The sequence below is a fragment of the Martes martes genome, assembly GCF_963455335.1.
Source record: "Martes martes genome assembly, chromosome: 1".
NCBI classification, from domain to species: domain Eukaryota; kingdom Metazoa; phylum Chordata; class Mammalia; order Carnivora; family Mustelidae; genus Martes; species Martes martes.
This window is the reverse complement of record NC_137888.1, coordinates 210859937-210872815: the sequence shown is the minus strand read 5'-3', so window position 1 is coordinate 210872815 and position 12879 is coordinate 210859937. Positions and strand designations below refer to the sequence as shown.

At 38.0% G+C, this 12879-nt stretch overlaps 1 protein-coding gene across 1 annotated transcript; it reads left to right on the top strand.

Annotated features, from left to right (window-relative positions):
• Positions 1-11665: 11665 nt before the first annotated feature.
• LOC308349566 (olfactory receptor 7G2-like) lies at positions 11666-12631 on the top strand (the record flags this gene model as incomplete). Its single annotated transcript, XM_080814312.1, has 1 exon — positions 11666-12631. One exon carries the CDS (start codon positions 11666-11668, stop codon positions 12629-12631), a length of 966 nt encoding a protein of 321 aa, XP_080670438.1.
• Between the last annotated feature and the right edge of the window lie 248 nt (positions 12632-12879).

Genomic DNA, 12879 nt, shown 5'->3' with positions numbered 1-12879 from the left:
AGTCCAACTCTTGATTCGGTTCAGGTCATAATCTCAGGGTCATATGATCCAGCCCCACGATGGGCTTTGTGCTCAGCGGGGAATAGTTTGGGGATTCCCTCCCTCTCCCTCTCCCTCTCCTCACATTCACACACTCTCTCTCAAATAAATAAAAATAAACCTTAAAAAAATAAAAAGCAGGGCACCTGGATGGCTCAATCATTAAACATCTGCCTTCACCTCAGGTCACAATTCCAGGGTCCTGGGATTGAGTCCCATATTGGGCTCCCAGCTCAGTGGGGTGTGTGCTCCTCCCTCACCCTCTGCCCCTCCCCTGGCTTGTGCTCTGCTCTCTCTTGCTCACTCTCCCTCTCTCAAATAAATAAATAAAATCTTTAGAAAAAAAACAAAAAGTAATCTCTTTTAAAAAGAGGTGGAGACAACAGCCAAACTATGGAACGAACCTAGATGTCCACCAACAGATGAATGGATAAAGAAGATGTGGTATATATACACAATGGAATACTATGCAGCCATCAAAAGAAATGAAATCTTGCCATTTACAAAGACATGGATAGAACTAGAGGGTATTATGCTTAGTGAAATAAGTCAATTGGAGAAAGACAACTATCATATGATCTCCCTGTTATGAGAAAGTGGAGCTGCAACGTGGGGGGTTTGGGGGGTAGGAAAAGAATAAATGAAACAAGATGGGATCGGGAGGGAGACAAACCATAAGAGACCCTTAATCCCACAAAACAAACTGAGGGTTGCTGGGGGGAGGGGGCGTAGGGAGAGGGTGGTGGGGTGGGGTTATGGACTTTGGGGAAGGTATGTGCTATGGTGAGTGCTGTGAAGTGTGTAAACCTGGTGATTCACAAATATATTATATAATTACAATATATTATAATATATTCACAAATATATTATATTTATTATAAATAAAATTATATTAAATTAAAATTATATTAAAATTATATTAATTATATTAATTATAATATATAATATATAATTATATATATTTATATATATATAAATATATTTATATATAATTTTATATATATTATATAATTATATTTATATAAATATAAATATATTTATCTATATTATAATTATATATAATATATAATATATTTATAATTATATATAATATATAATATATTTATAATTATATATAAATATATATATTTATATATATTTATATATAATATGTATAATATATAATATATAATATATAATTTTATAATATATAAATTTATATTAATTATATTATATTCATAATATATATAATATAATATATTCACAAATATATTATATTTATTATAAATAAAATTATATTATATTAAAATTAAATTTAAATTATATTAATTATATTAAAAAATAAAAGCAAAGCATTCTCAGTCTCAGCATGAGGCAAACAGCCTATGTGAATTTGAGAAAGGCAAGGAATTTGGCAAACTGATGTCTCATTTCTTTTACCAATTATCCTGATAATCTGATCTTTTTTTTTTAATTATCCTGATTATCTTATCTTAACAAGAACTCTAATAATGCCAGTTTCCTGCTAAGCAATTTGTATTGTTTCAATATTTAGAGTCTTACCACCTAGAGACTAGTTGAATGGCACCATCCTTCCCCTGCAATGCCATTGTCATAAGTAAACTGTCCACTGCTTCTGTCCTCAATAGAATCTTCCTATGTGTGCCCATTTCATTGGATCTATTTTTCACTCTGCTTCAGAACCAGACCATTTTACTTACTGTATCTCTATAATTAATCTTGATATATAAGAAAGCAATTACTCTGTTCTCATCTGCCATCAAATCAAATACTCTTTCTCCATTGCTTTCAAACAATTTTAAAATCAGTCTCTCAAACACAATAACATTACAGAATTTCCATTAAACCCATAAAGCTATTTAAGGCAAACTGACATTTCTATGACACTGTGCATATCTATCCAACAATAAAATATTCTTTAAATTTATTTGGGTCTCCCTTATAGTACTTTTAGTGTTTTAAGGACCTGCTATATTATTTTTCATGGTGGCTGTACCAGTTTATAATCCCACGAATAGTGTAAATGGGTTGTCTTTTTAATCTACTCATGCGTATTTGGTGTTTCTGGTAACAGCCATGTAAACAAGTATAAAGTAATATCTCAGGGAGGTTTTGATTTGCATTTCCCTGATGTCTAGTGATGTTGAGAACCTTTTTAGGTACACGATGGTAATTTTATGTCTTTTTTAAGAAGCTGGCTATTCAGGTCCTTTTCCTATTTTATGTTTTTTAAAATTTTTAATTTCAAGTTTTTATTTAAATCCCAGTTAGTTAACATACAGTGTAATATCAGTTTCAGGAGTGGAATTTAGTGATTCATCACCTACATACACTTGGTGCTTGTCATAACGAGTGCTCTCCTTAATGCCCACCACCCATTTAAACCACCCCCAACCCACCTCCCCTCCAGCAACCCTCAATTTGTCCTTTTCAGTAAGAACCCATTTTATGGTTTGCCTTCCTCTCTTTTTTGCTCCTTCTGTTCATTAGTTTCATTTCTTAAATTCCACACAAGTGAGATCATATGGTATTTATTATTTTAAAATTGAGGCAAAATGCACATAGCCAAAAATTTACATTTTTTGTTTTTTTTATTTTTTTCCATGTTCCAAGATTGTTTATGCACCACACCTAGTGCTCCATGCAATACGTGCCCTCCTTAATACCCACTACCAGGCTTACCCATCCCCCTCTCCCCTCCCCTCCAAAACCCTGAGTTTGTTTCTCAGAGTCCACAGTCTCTCATGGTTCCTCTCCCCCTCCAATTTCTCCCAACTCACTTCTCCTCTCCAACTCCCAATGTCTTCCATGTTATTCCTTATGCTCCACAAGTAAAACCATATGATAACTGACTTTCTCTGCTTGACTTATTTCACTCAACATAATCTACTCCAGTCCCGTCCATGTTGATACAGAAGTTGGGTATTCATCCTTTCTGATGGAGGCATAATATTCCATTGTATACATGAACCGAATCTTCTTTATCCATTCATCTGTTGAAGGGCATCTTGGCTCTTTCTACAGTTTGGCAGTTGTAGCCATTGCTGCTATGAACATTGGGGGTACAGATGGCCCTTCTTTTCACTGCATCTTTGGGGCAAATATCGAGTAGTGCAATTGCAGGGTCATAAGGAAGCTATATTTTTAATTTCTTAAGGAATCTCCACACTGTTTTCCGAAGTGGCTGCACCAACTTGCATTCCCACCAACAGTGTAAGAGGGTTCCCCTTTCTCCACATCCTCTCCAGCATTTGTTGTTTACTGGCTTGTTAATTTTGGCCATTCTAACTAGAGTAAGGTGGTATCTCAATGTGGTTTTGATTTGACTCTCCCTGATGGATAATGATGATGAACATTTTTTCATGTGTCTGATAGCCATTTGTATGTCTTCTTTGGAGAAGTGTCTATTCATGTCTTCAGCCCATTTTTTTGACACACCCATTTTGAGTGTTGAGTTGAGGAGTTCTTTACAGATCTTGAGTATCTGCCCTCTGTCTGTAGTATCATTTGCAAATATCTTCTCCCATTCCGTGGGTTGCCTCTTTGTTTTGTGGACTGTTTCTTTTGCTGTGCAGAAGCTTTGGATCTTGATGAAGTCCCAAAAGTTCATTTTTGCTTTTGTTTCCTTTGCCTTTGGAGACATGTCTTGAAAGAAGTTGCTGTGGCCAATGTCAAAGAAGTTACTACTTATGTTCTCCTCTAGGATTTTGATAGTCTCCTTTGCCTATTTTAACATCTGATTATTTGAGGGGTATCTGGGTTGCTATGTTAGTTAAAGCATCTGTCTTTGGCTCAGGTCTTTATCCCAGGGTCCTGGGGCTGAGCCCTATGTTGGGGCTCTCTGATCAGCAAGGAGCCTGTATCTCCCTCTCCCCCTGCCTATCACTCCCCCTGCTTGTGCTCTCTCTTTCTGCGAAATAAATAAAATCTTTTTTAAAAAATAAAATCTGGGGGCACCTGGGTGGCTCAGTGGGTTAGGCCTCTGCCTTTGGCTCAGGTCGTGATCCCAGGGTCCTGGGATCAAGCCCCGCATCGGGCTCTCTGCTCAATGGGGAGCCTGCTTCCTCCTCTCTCTCTGCCTGCCTCTCTGCCTACTTGTGGTCTCTCTCTGTCAAATAAATAAAATCTTAAAAAAATAAAATAAAATAAAATAAAATAAAATCCGATTGTTTGAGGTTTTGGTATTGAGTTATATGAGTGTCTTTCTTTTTTTTTAAGATTTTATTTATTTATTTGACAGACAGAGATCACCAGCAGGCAGAGAGGCAGGCAGAGAGAGAGGAGAAAGCAGGCTCTCCACAGAGCAGAGAGCCCGATGCGGGGCTCGATCCCAGGACCCTGGGATCATGACCTGAGCCGAAGGCAGAGGCTTCAACTCACTGAGCCACCCAGGCACCCCAAGTTATATGAGTTTCTTATATAATGGGGATATGAGCCCCTTATTGGATATGAGTTTTGCAATGATTTTCTCCCATTTCACAGGTTGTCTTCTCATTTTCTTGATTGTTCCTTTTCTTATGTAGATTCTTTTTAGTTTGATGTACTCCCACATTTATTTTTGCTTTGTTGCCTTTGCTTTTCATGTCAAATCCAAAAAATCATTGCCAAGACAATGTCAATCAGGCTATCCCCTACGTATTGTCCTAGGAGTTTTATAGTTTCAGCTCTTACATTGAAGTGTTTAATCCATTCTGAACTGACTTCTGTGAGTGGTGTAAGATTGGAGTCCACTTTCATTCTTTATTCCTCATTACTCAGAAGAATAAGTATTTATGTGAACATAAATCAGCAGAACCCTTTGGCTCCAGCTCACTTGCCATTTACATTTTCTTTTTCTTATGGCACACAGAAAACTATATCATTTTTTGAGCCCAACTACATATTCATATTTCTCTATCTTTCATGTGTTTGAAGTTTACTGGTGTTAAGACGGTGAAGACTAATATTACAATGCCATCCTGTCATCAGTCTACTTTCAAAAAATATACCTTGAAAACATAGATTAAGAAAAGTCCATTAGAAAGAGTTAAAATGTGAAATACATTGGTGAATACATGAAAATACTGAAATTCTTAAAAAAAAAAAAGTTTTCCAGTGAATACGAATATGGAGTATCACCCACACCTATTATTACAGATGAAATCTCTGGGTGATGGACAAACTGCCCACTACTGCCTTCCAGCGACACTGTATTTCATCATAACACAATTAAAAATGAAGAACCTGGGGTACCGGATGGCTTAGTCAGTTGAGTGCCAAACTCTTGGTTTCACTCAGGTTATGATATCAAGCCCTAAGTTAAGTTCCACACTCAGTGGAGAGTCTGCTGGAGACTCTCTCCATCTTCTTTGTACTCTGCCCCTCCCTCTGCTATCACATGCAATCTCTCTCTCTCTCTCTTCCTGTCAAATAAATAAATAAATAAATAATCCTAAAATATAATAATAAAGAACCTTGATGTAACTTGGTGGCATAGTTGGTTAGGCATCCAACTCTTGATTTTGGCTCAGGTCATAATCTCAGGGTTATGAGATTGAGCTATATGTCTGGCTCTACATTGGGCATGGAACCTGCCTGAGATTCTCTCTCTCTCCCTCTGCCTCTCCCCATCCTTGTTCACTCTCTCTCTCTCAAAAAAGATCTTAGAGGTGCCTGGGTGGCTCAGTCAGTTAAGCAGCTGCCTTGGGCTCAGGGCATGATCCCAGGGTCCTCAGACTGAGCCCCATATTAGGCTCCCTGCTCAGAAGAGAGCCTTCTTCTTCCTCTCACTCTGCCTGCCACTCTGCCTACTTGCACTGTCTATATTTCTGTCAAATAAATAAATAAAATCTAAAAAAAAAAGATTTTTTAATAAATAAATAAAAATGAAGAAGCGCCATTCAATCTAAAATCCCCCCAATGGGGAGAAAAATGTGCACTGTATCTATTGTGCAGAACTTGGAACAAGTGATTATGAAAGTTTGAAAAGAGTATGAAGTCTGTCTACATTAATCACAGCCACAAGGATCACAAAGAATAAATGAGATTTTCCCATTTAAAACACAGAGATCAGTTAAGAGGTACAGGAAACATTCGATGACTCCAAAGGTGAAATATCCCTAGGAGTCTGAATTCTACAATATCTTAACTATATTTATAAATTTATTACTTACACCCATATGTAAAAAATATCTGCACACTTAAAATGGCAATCAGGCTTTGAGATATCCGTAATCATATAGTGATACCTTTGTAACTTTAAGTATAGAATTCATTAGAAAAGGAGTGTGTGTATGTGTGTGCAAGGTGTGTTAGATGGAGGTGAGCATGAACAGATAGGCAGAATATATGACATACGCCTGGCCTCAAAGTCTCAAGTATTAGCCATCAGGCATCCCTCTCTTCTATAGTCTTGGTCTTTAAGGATTTGCAGAGCCCAGGGATCGGAAGGACACTAAAAGTGTTGTCTAATGAGGAGCTTTGGATATTGACCCTCCAGGGAGAGAACACTGTAAAGAGTCAGCCTGTGACAACCTAATTCCATAGCCCTTACCTAGTCAGGAAGAAGCACACCTGAGGCTCCAACCAGGAATGATCTCTCTTGACCACAAGCCCACTGCCTCACTTGATCTCTCTGCCCTTCCTGAAGACAGATCTTCCATCTTTGTATCTAGGTGACATGTCATGCACCACTCCACACTGATGCCAGCCAGGTAACTGAAAATCCTTTAGTTAATGCTTCAGTAAGGAGAGCAGGCATTTTACTACAGATTCATCCAGGGGAAGCAATGAGGAGTAGGCATGCATGAAATGATGAGACCCAGTGTCCCACACATTCCAGCCTGTTTTTCTGTTAACAAGTTCCCATTTGTATGGATACAGACCCCAGTCTCAATCAGCTGGACTCCTAATCTCTCTAAAACATGACAGAATGTATTTTCCTCCTGAGTAGAAATCAGCCCCTCTTAAAACAAGATGACTATTATATACTTTCTCCCACTTAACTTGGTTCTTGTGATGGTCATGGGGAAGGGTTTTGGGTCAGTTTTTCCTTTTACTTGCATTCCTGATTCCTAACATACCATGTGGAGATGAGGATATTATCCCTGTAGCTCACTTGAGGACACAAGGAAGGAAGTCACATACAGACAGACAGAGCCAGACACTTTCCTAGGACATGTAATTTCTCTTCATAAAATTACCAAGCATTTTATATAACAATAGCAGAGATTTTTAACAAAAAACATATGGCCACCCTTCCACTCATTCCAGAATGAGCAAATGTTGACATTCTGCCATACTGGCTTCAGGTCTTTTTTATAAAGTAGAAAAATGTGTGTATATGCAAAGAGAAAGCACCTCTTTTTCTCCACCTCCTTTCCTGTTCTCTCTTCCCAGACACAATACAATCTCGAATATGATGGTATCCCCCATGCATAGTTTCATATTGCACGTCTTCATAAACATACATAGGATAAAAGACATTGACCATAATAACTATCAATTAGGGAATTGAGAAATAAACTGATGTGACAATATCATGTAATACTCTCTGGTAATTAAAATTAGTGAATGGGACTAAATATACCAACATAACAAAAAAGTAAATAGCATAAGCCTGCCAGTTTTAAATGGCATGTATTGTATGGTTCCATGTATATAAAGCTTTTAAAATGCAAAAGAATATAAGTTTTTTTATGAGAGGATAATACTAATCATAATAAAAATTTCAGGGGAATAATGTATATAAAGTCAGTGTACTGGTTCCCCTGGAGAAGGAAAAGAATCAAGATTGTACAAACTTATGATGTGGGGGCTTCACGTGTATCTCTATGATTTATCGCCATCAAAACACCAAGAATGAGGACAGTGAAATGTCTAAACTTGATCATATCAACTATTGGGAAACCCAGCACTTCACTGTGGTCTCTCTGTTATTTTTTGCTGGGGTTTATTTTTATTAGGGATTATAGCCTGAGAGATTTCAACATATATATTTGAAAACATATAAGTTTTCTCATGTAAATTTTTCTTAGCTTTTTATATTATATCAACCTATAATCCTGATTCATTTTTCTCTTTTTGTTTATTATGATTTTTTATTATGTTATGTTAGTCACCATACACTACATCATTATTCCATGATTCACTGTTTGCATAAAGCAAGCAGTGCTCCAGGTAATATGTGGCCTCCTTAATACCCATCACTGGGCTCACCCATGCCCCCGCCAGAACCCTCAGTTTGCTTCCCAGAGTCCATCGTCTCTCATGGTTCATTTCCCCCTTTGATTACCCACCTCTTCATTCTCCCCTTCCTTTGCCTAATGTTCTCCATGCTATTCCTTATGTTCCACAAATAGGTGAAACCATATGATCATTGTCTTTCTCTGTTTGACTTATTTCACTTAGCATAATCTCCTCCAGTTCCATCCATGTTGATGCAAATGTTGGGTACTCATTTTTTCTTTAATTCATTTTGATTGCTATACAGTTCATCATCTGTCCATGCCAAATGAATACTGACATCATTCCTGGGCACTTTATTCCTTTTCTGCATAATAAGGATCCCCAGCTAGAGTTTCAACTCATAAACACTTCTCTGAAATTTGCAGGTATCATGGTAAGGATGTACTCTCTTTTTATTGTCTTTCCTCTGTTGTCCTTCCCACTGCTTCCTTCTGACAAATGAAATATTCCAGGTGCCACTGTTCCTGGACCAAAACCATACACACACACACACACAAACACACAAACACACACACAGAGACAGTAAATGTTACTAGCAGTGTCCCATATGCGGAGTGCTGTGCTGGCTGCTTTTCTTCTATAAACTGCTCATCACTACAACATCCCCATAAGACTTGGTGACAGTTTCCACTCTATATTGAAGACACCAATGCCTCCATGCAGTTGAGCAGCTTTTCCCTTTCACAAAGCAAGTGCTGGTTTGGGTCACATTCTGAGTTCTGGGTCTATGGAATACACCAAATGATAAAGGCTGTCATGGCCACTTCTGTCTCCCCCAGGTGAGGAAGCACCACTGCTTCACAAAGAAATCCTATTAGGGTACCAGATTACCTTCTAAGTATCTTATAAATCTGCACTGTCTTCAAGGTCTTTGTCTTCGAAGGACCGATAACTGTTTGAATTTTCCTCTATTTTGAAGAGTCTGTGCATTTGATTATTTCTCTCATGTAGCTGTTATTTATTTATTTATTTATTTATTTATTTATTTATTGTTATCATAAACAGTTTAATAGAGGTGACCTAGCAAGGCTAAATAGTATGTATGTGTGGTTTTTTTTTTATTTTATTTAAATTTTTTTTAATTTAATTTTATTTTTTCAGTATTTGAGAATCGTTTATGCACCAAACCCAGTGCTCCATGCAATATGGGTCTTCCTGAATACCCACCACCAGGCTCACCCATCCCCTCACATCTCTCCTTTCCAAACCCTCAGTTTGCTTCTCAGAGTCCACAGTCTGTGACGGTTCATCTCCCCCTCCGATTTCCAACTCACTTCTCCTCCCCAACACCCAATGTCTTCCATGTTATTCCTTATGATCCACAACTAAGTGAAACCATATGATAGTTGACTTTCCCTGCTTGACTTATTTCACTTAGCATAATCTCCTCCAGTCCCACCCACTCTGATACAAAAGTTGGGTATTCATCCTTTCTGATGGAGGCATAATACTCCATTGTATATATGAGCCATATCTTCTTTAACCATTCATCTGTTGAAGGACATCTTGGCTCTTTCCACAGTTTGGTGACTGTGGCCATTTCTGCTATGAACATTGCGGGTACAGTTGGCCCATCTTTTCACTATTATCTGTATCTTTGAGGTAAATACGCAGTAGTGCAATTGCAGGGTCAGAGGAAAGCTCTATTTTTAATTTCTTAAGGAATCTCCACACTGTTTTCCAAAGTGGCTGCACCAACTTGCATTCCCACCAACAGTGTAAGAGGGTTCCCCTTTCTCCACATCTTCTCCAGCACTTGTTGTTTACTGTCTCATTAAAACTGGCCATTCTAACTAGAGTAAGGTGGTATCTCAATGTGGTTTTGATTTGAATCTCCCTGATGGCTAATGATAATGAACATTTTTTCATGTGTCTGTTAGCCAGTTGTGTGTCTTCTTTGGAGAAGTGTCTGTTCATGTCTTCTGCCCATTTTCTGACATGATTATCTGTTTTTTAAGTGTTGAGTTTGAGGAGTTCTTTACAGATCTTGGATATCAGCCCTTTGACTGTAATATCATTTGCAAATATCTTCTCTCATGTAGCTGCTTTTTAAAAATGATATGCCACCCATCACCTTGGGTGGGAAAGTCCCCTAAGGACAGAGAACATCACTGACATAGTTGCCTAGTTTCTCTTAGAATGAACCACTAACATAGATGAGTAGCATTTCCATGAAGGAGTCTTAAGACTTTCAATTTTATAAACAACACTTTTCAATCTATGTTAAGGTGTAGAGCATACACTTCAATAAATGCCATGACCTGCTACGTATTTTCACATTGCTACTCTATGTCATGGATAGAGGTAGACATACCTTGTATGTGATGAATGATTTAAGGCATTTCTCAAAATGAAAATATTAAAATTATGAAAGGAACATATGAAACACAAGATGTTTTAGGAATGCTAATGCTGTATAATGCAGGAGCATTAAAAATGATTGGCCAAGTCAGTCAAGTCATCCCATATGTGGAATTTAAAAAACAAAACAAATGAGTACAGGGGAAAAGAGAGAGGAGAAACCATGAAACAGACTCTTAACTATAGAGAACAAATGGATGGGTACCAGAGAGGAGGGCTTGGAGGGATAATTTAGATGATGGAGTTCAAGAAAGGCACTTGTTTGACCATCTGGTATTGTGTGGAGGTGTTGAATCATGGACTGTTACCTGAAATTAATATTTCACTCTAAGTTAACTAACTGGAACTTCAATAAAAACTTAAAAAAAGAGACTGTCATTTCAGCAGTCAGATGACCTGAACTCAGACCTAGTCTTTGCCACACACTGTGTACTTCATATCCATGATATAATTCACCTCACCTAAGTGTCCCCATGGGTGAATGGAGTTATAAAATTACTTAACTCATCACTAATTTGACACAGCTTTCAGATGATTCTGAGCATGTCAAAGATGGCAGAGCAGACTCTGTAGGAGAGACTGAATAACATCATTCTTGTCTTTCTACTGTTTGGAGAAAAGAAATATTTCTGAAGGAAACACCATTCTTATTCATCTTAAACTTAGCACTTAACACAATGTGTGAAGCAGAGCTTGTGATCAAAAAAACAAAATAAGGGCCAATGGAGGAAAGAGGGGGGAAAAGACCAGGAAATAATGATGGAAAAATTAGCATAGGAAAAATTAGCATGGATTCTCAATTTTTTTTTTCATTTTTCTAAAAGCACTGGCTCTTAAACTTTGGTGATATCAAATTCATCTGGCTGGCTTGCCAAAAATAGATGGCTGCTCTGCACCTCAGAGTTTAATAAACTTTAATAAATAAATTTTAATAAAGCAGTATATCTGGACTGATACCAGAATTTGTATTTCTAACAATTCCCAGGTGATGTTGCTGTGGCTCACCCAGAGACCATTCCTTTATTTTTTTTTTCACCCCATGTTTTCCATCAGATTCATCAACAACATGGAACCCAGAAACCAGACAGTATTTTCAGAATTCTTTCTCCTAGGACTGACAGATGATCCAGACCTGCAGCACCTCCTCTTCAGTCTCTTCCTGTCCACATACCTGGTCACCATCCTAGGAAATCTGCTCATTATCCTGGCTGTCATCTCTGACTCCCACCTCCACACCCCTATGTACTTCTTCCTCTCCAACCTGTCCTTTACTGACATCTGTTTAAGCACAACCACCATCCCAAAGATGCTGGTGAACATCCAAGCACAGATTCAGAGCATCAGTTATACAGGTTGCCTCACCCAGGTCTGCTTTGTCTTGACTTTTGTTGGTTTAGAAAATTTTCTCCTTGCAGCAATGGCCTATGACCGCTATGTGGCCATCTGCCATCCCTTGAGGTACACCGTTATCATGAATGCCCAACTCTGTGGCCTGCTGACAGTGCTCTCCCTGCTCACTAGCATTGCCAATGCCCTGCTCCATAGTCTGATGATACTACAGTTATCCTTCTGTAAGGACTTGGACATCCCCCACTTCTTCTGTGAACTTGGTCAGATTGTCAAGCTTGCTTGCTCTGATACTCTCATCAATAATATCTTGGCATATTTTGCAGCTGGCTTATTTGGGGGTGTTCCACTCTCTGGAATCATTTTCTCTTACACTCAAATTTTCTCCTCTGTTTTGAGAATGCCATCAGCAGGCAGGAAGTATAAAGCTTTCTCCACCTGTGGGTCTCACCTGTCAGTTGTGTCCTTGTTCTATGGGACAGCTTTTGGAGTATACATTATTTCTGCAGTTAGTGACTCTTCCAGGAAGACTGCTGTGGCCTCCGTGATGTACATCGTGATTCCTCAAATGATGAACCCCTTTATCTACAGTCTGAGGAATAGTGACATGCAGGGTGCCTTGAAGAAACTTGTCAGTAGGATACCTTTTTTTCTGTGATCATGCCATGTGCCTTGGGCTGGGTTGTAAGAATAAATCAACGTTATATGAATCACAGGAGAACAAGGAAGTTTAATTCTTCAATCACCGAATGCTTCTAACATAAGTAGATAACATAACAGCCAAGTATATTTTAACTTAGAGCTTAAACCTAACTTTTATTTTTCTTTAGCTTTTTAAGTTTGACAAATTATATCAATTCTTATTCAAGGCTTTTCTCAGTTCCTCAGAGGTAGAGCCTGAGGCAG